This window comes from Carassius gibelio, chromosome A4 (genome assembly GCF_023724105.1).
Source record: "Carassius gibelio isolate Cgi1373 ecotype wild population from Czech Republic chromosome A4, carGib1.2-hapl.c, whole genome shotgun sequence".
NCBI classification, from domain to species: domain Eukaryota; kingdom Metazoa; phylum Chordata; class Actinopteri; order Cypriniformes; family Cyprinidae; genus Carassius; species Carassius gibelio.
The window spans coordinates 4,987,478-4,998,530 of record NC_068374.1 but is presented as its reverse complement, the minus strand read 5'-3'; the positions used below and the strand labels follow the sequence as shown (position 1 = coordinate 4,998,530).

Here is an 11,053-nt window from a genome sequence, read left to right as displayed (position 1 = left end):
TCTCGGACTCGTTGCATTCGCACTCGGACTTGTATCGGACTTGGCCATTGGACTCGCCAATTATTCTAGTTGGTGAGTCCATCAAAAAAATAAATAAATAAAATTTCTCTTTCAAAACAAAACCAGATCTGCATGATGTCGCGACTGAAAACGTGTGGAAAACGCTAGGCACGCTGCTCTCCTTTTTTCCAAAGCACTCTGTAATCTGCGCTTGCGCTCCAGTGGCGTCTGCTGTTGCTGGGCAACCAAGACCCGCTCTCCATGAAGACGCAGAAGTTTCAGTAAAAAATAAATGGATTTCCAGCACTAAACATCCCTTGCAGTAGCTCTGCTAATAGATTCATTTAAAAAATGGCTATCCTTGTACAGCTGTGATCATATGTTTCTACATCTTGGCTTAGCTTTCAGTATTGTTCCAGGAAAAGATGTGCATGACCAGCGGTGCACTTACTGCGACCTGAAAAGTTTAGATGTTTCTAATTTAAATTTTCTAACGTTACCTGTTAGATTGTGTTTTATTTACGTCTACACCTAGATAGCCTTATGCAACAATTAAATATATACTGATGCAAAAAATTACTTTCAATCCAAGTCAGACGGTGGGGCGGTATTTTAGTTTGCAAATTTATTCAAAGAATATAGGAAATGAGAATACAACTCATAACTTGCAAACAGATTAGTAAGTATTAAAATCAGCTTCAAATATAGAAAATACAAATCCCAAAATTAATATAGTTTTAAAAGCAATCCATATATGATGGATGTTGCCCAATTAAGAGTAATACAAAATGCATTATAATATTCAAAAGTAATCAAAATAATAATACAAAGTATACAACAATACCTGTATATCAAAAGTCAAAATAGTATTTGTATCTGTAACTATCACAACATTTTTCGTATCTGCATTCGGATACAACGTCGTACAGTACTTGATAAGACCATTATGACTTATCTTTTTTTTTCATATTATCATTGAACAAGTATGTTGTGTTAAACTAAAATAATTATTAATTTCTAAAAAAAAATATTTATCATGCAAGCAGAGGGATGTCATGACAAACATTTAGTGATTATCTGAACACAACTGAATCAATTCAATGTGCACACTTTCATTACGCAGAACACTTTAAGCGAGTCTTAATGTTTAGTGAACTTCACTAAACAAATGCATGCGTGCCGCGCAAAACAGCAAAAGGTAAGGATGCAAACATGTAGGACAAGTAGACAATGTACCCGTATCTAAGCTGATTGTTAGCCTACTCTTGAGAAAGAACTGGTTTGGTTTCTGAGAGACTGAGACGCACAGCACGGCTGTTTGATTGGTGAGTGAGCTGTGCTTATTCCATTCATTCGTATCGTATCGTAGCCTAAGCTTTAAATCATTGCTTTTTAAATATATACAAATACTATAATGTGTATGATGTATTATTATAGGTAAAATTACTCTTGCAACGCTCTGATTTTGGAGAGATGCACAGAGAGGCGACAACAATGCGGTGTTTGATTTGCGCTCTTTTTGCTCATAAGGTTTACATTCATTTACTTCACACTTGTGACTTTAGAGATCTCCGTATAATATTGCGCTGATCCCCTGGCTCACCTGTTATCTAGCAAACACCAGAGTGTGTCAGCTACAGCTGAGTATTCAGGCAGAATTGCTCCTTGTCCGTTATTCGTTTTTAAAGCCATTATCCGAGCCATTTCAAATAAAGTATTCGGCTTCAGGCAAAAACCTAATTATTACATTACATATTTTATTTTTACATGCAACATAGATAAGGTCATAGACAGTAACAGTTCCACGCAATATTGTAATCCTAAAATTCACATCGTACTTGCAAACACTTTGTATGCATTATGGTTAATGCATACTGGAGTAGTCAATTGTTTCCAACAGCGCTCGACTAGTCTATGCAATCCCTAGTACAGTATGACAAAAATTTTGCTGTATTTATGTGCGCATGCCCAGTAGAGCCAAACGTGGCCTTGCCATGCGCATTTGTCATATCCCGAGCATTGTGTGTGTGTGTGTGTGCACTGTGCCAAGGCATCAGACATTTACATTTTTGACCACAGACATAATGTCAGCAAAAGCAGCATTATTAAGTAAATAAAATGAAAATAAAGTACATAAAAATAATTTGACCTTACAGCTCCAAACTCTGGGCCAGTGTCCTTTATAGTTTAGCTCCCCGGGTTGGACTTGGGGTAAAACCATTACTCATTACCAGGGCCCCAAAGGAAGAGAGGGCCCTTGAAAAGTATGAATCTGAAATATATTGTATTTTACCTGGATATTTTAATGGGTGGGGGGCATGGGGGCCCATTAGGAATGCCTATGCATAGAGCCCAGGATCTTGTGTAGCTTTCTTTGAAGCTTTGAAGCTTTTAAATGATTTTTCACTTTCTCTATTCTCCATTTCCCTATCTTTAATTCTTCTCAGCTAATGTAACAAACTCAGATGTATCCTTCCTGAATGCTATTGCTCAGTTACTAGTTAATTAAATCTAAATTTAATTACATTTAACTGTTTATCTAGAGAATAATTATTAAGTTATTGGGGTTTTTTGATAGCACAAGTGAATAACACATGGTATGGTCCCCATGCTTAGACCCGCAGCAGCTGTGACCAACCATGGTGTGCTGCCTAACACACATCTTGCAGTTAAACACTAGTGCTACCAATTGTTCCTAATAATCAGATTGATTACCCTTTTTTAATAATAGCAGTCAGCTATTTTTAAATCCGTTTAAATTCTATACCCACTCTTGTTTCATTCTGGTTTGATGTTCTCTCTGAACCTCAAAAGGAAGCAGAGACAATTTTTTATTTCTGATTTGTTTATTTTCAACATGCGCTCTTATTTTATGACCCTGTTACACAAGTCATCTAGACCAATACTAGGGCATAATTATAATCCTGAACACCAAGTAATAAGCATAATCTGAATAGGAATGCTCTCCTCTTCCTTTTCTTTCATCTACTGCACTTACTCAGAGATTGAGCCTGTTGTGAACTATCAGTAAATTCTGAGTGATAATGTGACCATAAGAACCATAAGTCTTAAGTCATCAATTAGAACTCTGCTTATGCCCCTGTCAGCAAACATATGCTGACACAGACCTACCTTAGCATTCTGCTATCCACAGCTAAGATAAAAACAGAATACAGTAGGCGGCCAGCCTTTCTGGGGCTTACCGCCGCGCATAACTGTAATTCAGTCGCCTATTAAAATCATTCGCGAAACTACCGCCAGGTGGCGCAAAGGGACGGATTGCGAAATTAATGTAATTGTAAAATGAGATAAAAGAAGGAAGTAAAACAACAATAACATTATGATATAACATTGTAAAATTAAAAAACTTTTTTTACAATTTTTTAATTTTTAAAATGTAGGATAGTCTTAGACTACAGTCTACTAAACAAAAATTAAAAGAAGACCTTAACACTAATATAAGTGTATATAAGTGCCTATATAAGCTAAATGTTTTAATTTCATTTTCATTTCGATTCATTCTTGGTTTAAAAAAATCTTCAGGTTCCATATGCAGAGCAAAATGGGAACGGTCCAGCATTTAGCAATAATTAGTATTAACTCTGTTATTATTCTTGATTTTTCAAACTACCAGCAATTTTGAATTATGCCTTATGTGTGACCAAAAATTAAGTATTATTAGTTTCAGCTGTTTGATCGCTGGTGCCTCGCGCACATAATGGAAACAGCAGTCGTTCACCAGACATTCGGCGTGAGCACTTTGACATATTGTTAATTTTTTTTTTTATCAATACTGAAGCGCACACAGCCTATTTACCTCATGAATAATAGTTAAGCTTCAAATGGGCAACATCACAAATATGGAAACGTTTGATTTCTCCCGATTGAGAAAGCCCAAGCTTACCTTAAAATGATGATGATGATTATTATTATTATTATTATTATTATTATTTATTACTTAGCCTATATTATTGTATACTGCAATTATATTTATCCACTAGAATTATATATTTTCAATTATTGTTTTGTTCTGATAAATTTGTTAAATTTAAAGGATTTGTTGTAAAATAATAGCCTAATAATTTTATAGCCTAAAAATAATAAAATAATTTTCTAATAGCCTATTTATTTCCTCTCACAAACTCAACTCAAACTTATTTTTTAGCGTGTTAAAAAAAAAAATGCAGCAAACGAAAATAGGTGATTGATCCGTTAAAATGAAACCTATACACAACTCATATATTTTTTTCCTCTGACAAACTCAGCTCAGCTGTGGACGATTTAAAAATGTTTGATATAAAGCAGTGGTTCTCAACCCGCAGCCCGTCACGAATTCTAATGCGGCCTGCACCACATGATGAAAAAAAAAAAAAGTTCAGTTTGTAAAATGTTATTGTTTACATCAATTTAAAAAAATATGCTACTAATGAAATATAAGCTATATCCTAATGTTTTTATGTGATTTTTTTCTTCTTCATATATTATTTTCAGACATGAGCACTGGCATAAGCATTTAACGAACACATACAAGCGCGCACTTTGGCAGAATTCAATTCAAATAGTCATCAACAGCCATTAGGTAAATTGCCTTTAAGGTAAAATTGCGCATCAGAATGGACACATTTGTTTTTTAAGGGAGGAAAAAAAAAGAAATTAAAAAAATGCCAGCGAATGAACATGTACAAACTGTCAACAGTCGCAGTATCAGTATTGAAGGAGAAGTGCTGGATTTTCATTTTTTTTTTTGCCCCGCAACTCACTTGAAGAAGTTCAGATAAATGGAAACACCATACACTATGTAACAATCCTTAATTGAAGAAATGTGGCAAATATCTCAAGAGAGAACCTCATATTATTAAATTCAAAAGTGCTTTCCATATTTGGATCAAAATAGGCTACATTTGTGAACGCACATTTTCTGAAATGTTGCGCTTCAGGTCATGCAAGCCTGCATCTTAAACCCTCTGTTAAACTTTCTGCGTCCGCTATGGACCGCTAGGTAGGCGTGATGTAAAAATCGTCATTGGAGAGTGTGTGCCGAGGCTCTGAGCAGACGACCACGCGGACATGTGCCCCTGGTCAGTAGGCTTCAAAAGCAAAATTGCACATGTGCAGCCAGGCAGAGTGAAGAAGCTCGTTGCTACTCGAACCTGTGCAATGCGTCAATAAAAGAATATAAAGACAGTCAGATGTACAATAATTCTGGGCAATTGCAGAGCTGGCCATCAGCCTGCGCATTCAGAAGTATAAATTGAAGAAGTCTGCGTCCGCGCTGGCCGTGTATAACACAGGCGTTACAATCACAACTTCTTTGTGTTACTCCTTTCAAGCTGAATCTCACAAAATTGGTCAGCTCCCGACAGCATCAGGTGTTTTATTTATGGGGAGTAGAATTGTATATTTCAATGAATTATATATCATAATAGTTAGGCTATAATATTATAAATCAGGTTGGTTTGTATTGCTGACGTAATATGTAAATTATATGCGTAGACTTGCACTTAGACCATAGTGTGGCCCGCTGGAAAAAAAGGTTGAGAACCACTGATATTAAGGTTGCTTCCCATTTTATACAGGAATTGTTAATTTAAAAAAATCTAATTATATTGTTAGTTCTAATTATATTGTTAACACAAGTTCATTTAGAACTTTTTTTATTTATAAACACCTTGAGAATTTAAAGTTAGTTTAATAGTATTTAAATTCAAGTTTTAAAAAAAGGTTTAATTGCTTAAATTATTTTTATTAATTAATAATATGTTACAATGTTTATTCTTGTAAATAAATACGTGTTTATTCTTTAGGAAAACAAGGGGAAAAATAAGGGACAATCCGAATATTTGTTTTGCTTTACCTATTTATGTAAGCTACAATTATTCAAATAATAATAATAATAAAATAATATAATTAAAAAATACCATTGGCCTGAGTAATTTTGACCATTATAGAATTGTGACTTTAAAGATTAGTCATTTAGGTGGTAAAAATACTGTGAAATTAATAATGGCATGGATTTTAGAGCATAACAACTGAAGGTTTATGAAACATTATCCAATAAAGCATTTTTTTAAACAACGGAACTTAAAGTTGTGAACTAAAATATTATTTCAACCATACAGCATGTGAATAAATAAAATGCATAATTTTCATAACATTTTATTATTCATAAAATGCATAACGTTTCTGGTGTTTGGATATGTACTTCAATATAATGAGCCTTTAAGAATAGTCCTAGACTTCTCTCTCTCTCTCTCTCTCTCTGTTTAACAGCATTAGCTCAATGATATATGTCTTCCTTCCGTTAGAATTTTCCTGCCTTGCTAAATGTTGGGCTCATGATCAATAAGTTCGCCTCAATCTGATTCAGTAAAGTCAAACCGCAGACAGTGAAGCCTCGGAGACCCGCGCGCTGTGAGGCGGGAACAGAGGACTCCGCTTGGTCTTAAAGCCTCCCGCAAACATCCACGATCACAAATAACAATGATTTTCGTAAAATAATGATTAATTATTAATTGATGATTTGTTATTATCATTATGGTCTTGTGAAAGTAATGATATGGGCTTCGTGAAAATTATGAAGTGTAGTGCAGGCATGTTTCAGCCCAGTAACACACCGTTCCTCAGAGCGAAAACACAGACTGAATTCTGTTCAGCTGGAGGGGGTTGGGTTTTGGATAGTTATTCATGGCTTGTGGGGGTCGAGATAAAGGTGTGAATTGCTCTTTCATGGACAGTGTCTTATGAGGCTTTCACTTGCTGAACCGGTTAATATAGGACTTTTGTTTTGGTTATATTCACAGTGCTGGCTCTCTCCGACGAGAGAAATGCAACATTCACACATTACACTCTTCCTTTTCGTTTAAAAACATTTCAAGCTTTCTGTAGATATATTTTTAATGTACCTATGTGAGACACCACAATATTATGTTAATTAAAAAATTATACATTCATTATCATGACAAATTAAAGTGATGAGACGGCGCCTCCCTGTCATTAATGCACATTAATAATTTTTGCACAAACACTTGAATATGAGCTTCTTATCACGAGTAAAATTCATGCCAACAGCCAACATATTTAGCTTGATCAGAACAAAATCTCCAGATGCTCTCCAGCTTTCTGGACTTTTGATGTACCAGCAACAACCTGAACATTTCAGAAACTTTACAACATCATCTGTTACTGTAAAATTAATGCATGTGCTTCAACCTCATTTACATGAACACAATCCACATGGTTGAAACACTTATTTTCAATGTCCTTCTGCAGTGAGTTGAAGTTCCCTTTGACATAAATACTTGAAGTATTTCTGTAAAAACACTTCCTTTCTGCATAAATACTGGCCACACAAACAGATGAGGAACACAACACAGTCCACTACAGCGAGAGAAACTAGTGTTAGTTTACTGAATGTGGAAATGAAAATATAGAAAAGGGTAAAACTCAGAGAAGAAGAAACAACATGGATGATGTCTAAGAATATGTGAACGTCGTACGAGGTAAAGTCAGAACAGATATCACAGATTCAACGCCACAAGAATCCAGTCATATAGCACGGATAAAGATTCAATAATGGACTCAGAAGACCGAATAGAAAGGATTGTTGATATCTACGTCAGTGCAGAGGCTGTAAGAGACATGAAACATAAGAAAGAGACAGAAGACTTCAACACAGAAGAACCCCGAACACCTCGACACACAGGTAACTGAGATTAAAGGACATTTTCTGATTATTCTCTCTCTTCCAGGTCCTCCAGTATGATCTGACATGCTCCATTTGTTGATGGTGGTTAATGCTTTATTTTTGTCCTGAATGTGACTGATCGTTTTGCTAGAGAAGACACTTATTTATCAGCCAGGGTCATGTGGATTAATTAAGCTTCCCAAATATGGATTTTTGACCTTTAGAAAAGGTTTATTTTGAGACCTGTTCACGGTTTCCTCCAAAACCAAAAATGTATCATCGGCTGGAAAAAGAAAATCATATACAGTGAAACTCAGATGAGTAAATAATCAGGAAACCATTTTTGAGTGAACTGTTCCTCTGCATTTACTCACAAAACACAAGAACAAAAACCACACTAATAAACGTCTGACAAGCGTTAAAGTTAGTCTACAGTTCACATGTTTCAGAAGATGTGAGTCGTATGATATGAGGAAGTGAAGAGACTAACATCATATCTATCCTCTTCAGGAAGTGATGGTGTGATGATCAGAAGGTCCAGAGCAGCTGCAGTAGTGTTTGTGCTGCTGTGTGTTCTTCTGCTGACTGCACGCATTATACTGTGTGCCACCTTCACCCAAGAGAGACAACAGCTGCTGACTAAGATCACCAACCTTACAGTAGAAAGAGACCAGCTACTAACAAACAATATGAACCTCACAGAAGAGAGAGACCAGCTGAAATCAGAAAGAAATGATCTTCAGAAGAAGTTTGCGGGTTAGTTTCTTCAGTCTAACTGGTCAGATTTTAAAGTGGACTGTCCTGGATCTGTTGTGTAGCTTATGCTTGTAATTGACCTTTCTTTAGCTCTTTATGTTTATAATGATTAATGATAATTTAGAGAAAAAACATTATCTTTTGTGATAATCAATCTTTGGCCTCAGATGAGACACAAACCTGTCAAATACACAGACTGCTTCAGTGTCTAGAGAACACGAATGAGATCAGTTTAAAACACTGTTACAGAAACCTTCCTTTGAGAAACAGGTTTCCTTCTGAAAGTCATTGTCTGTTACAGAATACAACATAAACAGAGCGTACAGATACAGTGAAATTAAGAGATAAACTGTAAAGAGCTCTTCACTCAAAAAGAAAAGACCTGAAAATTGAATATTCAATACAGTATACTGTCAGTTATTGTACAGTAATAATACTATAAACAACTACAATAAAATAAACACTACTAGTACAAGTAATATAAATAACATTTTTAATTGGGTTTAGATTCAAATTTAGTTCAAGTATCCCTAGCCCTAGTAAAAAAAACAATTTATTAAAAGTATATTTATTTCATATTAAGAATAGTTCAAATCTATTGAATATTTACTGATATATCGCTCTAGACTTACTGATATAACATTTATATTTCAGCTTTATTTGTAGTGCTGCTTGTGCACAATGCACATCTCTCAATATAAAGCCTACAGTGTGTTTAAATCTCACTGTTGATGAGGATTGTATGATCTCTGAATAATATTTAATGTCTTTAAATGCAAGATATTTCAAGTGTAGCTGAAGTATAATTGCTATAGTCCCACTTTAACACAATCAAATAAACTTCAGTGTATCTTTAGTTACACTTCAGCACTACTTCTGCACAATTCAAATGCATTCAGTACAGAGTAGGTTGTTCCAGTTTAGCAGACTTTAAGTTTACAAGTTTAATATACCACAAGTACAATTGCAGTGTATTTTTATTAAGTACATAAATATGTAAATGTATTTGTAGTATACTTATCATTTTAGTGTATTTATATTTCACTAGGGATGTCTTATCTGTGTTTATAGATGGATTGAAGTGCCATCAATCCAGTCTTTACTTCTTTTCCTCTGAGAAGAAGAACTGGACTGAGAGCAGAAGATACTGTAGAGAGAGAGAAGCAGATCTGATCATCATCAACAACATAGAGGAACAAGTGAGTGTGTGTGTGAGTGTGTGTGTGTGAGAGAGAGAGAGTGTGTGTGTGTGTGTGTGTGTGTGTGTGTGTGTGTGTGTGTGAGAGAGAGGGAGTCTGTGTGTGTGTGAGAGAGAGAGAGAGAGAGAGTGTGTGTGTGTGTGTGTGAGAGAGAGAGAGAGAGAGAGAGTGTGTGTGTGTGTGAGTGTGAGAGAGAGAGAGAGAGAAAGAGAGAGAGAGAGAGAGAGAGTGTGTGTGTGTGTGTGTGTCTGTGTGTGTGTGAGTGGTGTTTCGTTTTTTAAATTAAAGAGAATGTGCTGAAATCAGTCTGTGCTTGTGTTATAAATCATGTTATTGTTTCTCTTCTCAGGATTTTGTGAAGAATATTTGTGGTTCTGATCATTTCTGGATTGGTTTGACTGATGTTGAAGAGGAGGGCAGATGGAAATGGGTTGATGGCAGCAACAGCAACATCACCTCTGAGTGAGAAATGACTGAACTGAACTGATTATTATTTAATAAATGATCGTCTCAGTCAGTATCATATCACACAGAAAGCAGCTCTGATCTAACTCTGATCTGTTGAGGGCTATCAGGGAAACGAAGACTGTGCTAACACTTATTCATCAGGATGGTTTGATACTAAATGTAATGTTACTGTTAAATGGATCTGTGAGAAGAGTATCCTTAAATAAATGATACATTATAATACAAATGTACATATATGCATCATGAACGGATAAATGTCAGTAATTTTACCTGTTTGTTTTTTTTATGGCACATTAATTAGGTTATTCTGTAAAAACAAATAAAAAATAAATAGAAAAAAACATTATAATATTAACATTTTCATATAAAACTTTTTAAAATCATTTTGTTTTGAATTTTTAGATCTGAACTAAAATCTGAATGTGAAAAACAACAGCGATGTTTCTACAGACTGAAATAAAATCAGTAATACACTGATATAATAGAAATATTCATAAAAACAGCATTGATCCAATATTGTTAACCAAAATGATCATGATTTTAGGAGTATTACTCAGTACATCAGTAAAGTTTGATGTGAAATGTGACTCTTGCAGTTTTTTTGTAATTACAGTATGACAATAAACATGATTTACTTGTTTTCAAAAACTGGTTTATTTCCTGAACCACGTGAAGATGAATATAAATGGAAAGTTGCATAAACAGCTTCTAATGTTTGACTGAGAATATGAACAACAGTCTGACTGTAGAAATCAGGATATGAGAGGGATATGTCTGTGGGGGGAACAGGGTTCATTTATCGTTCCACGAGGAAAGGTTCAATGTACTTAGGGCTGAGCTTTTTGCAGGGTTGTTTTAGACAGATATCTCTGGTAGATAGCCATACCAGTTGACCAGGTTGGTACATGGGGTTCGGCCTTCGATGCGTATCAGCAAAGAGTTGTTG

At 35.1% G+C, this 11,053-nt stretch overlaps 1 protein-coding gene across 1 annotated transcript; it reads left to right on the top strand.

Moving 5' to 3' along the window:
• Nucleotides 1-6,868: 6,868 nt before the first annotated feature.
• LOC127968413 (C-type lectin domain family 10 member A-like) lies at nucleotides 6,869-9,674 on the top strand. Its single transcript, XM_052569623.1, has 3 exons — nucleotides 6,869-7,702; nucleotides 8,195-8,440; nucleotides 9,512-9,674. The coding sequence occupies exons 1-3, from the start codon at nucleotides 7,573-7,575 to the stop codon at nucleotides 9,667-9,669; spliced, it is 534 nt and encodes a 177-aa protein (XP_052425583.1). The 5' UTR covers nucleotides 6,869-7,572; the 3' UTR covers nucleotides 9,670-9,674.
• Nucleotides 9,675-11,053: the final 1,379 nt, after the last annotated feature.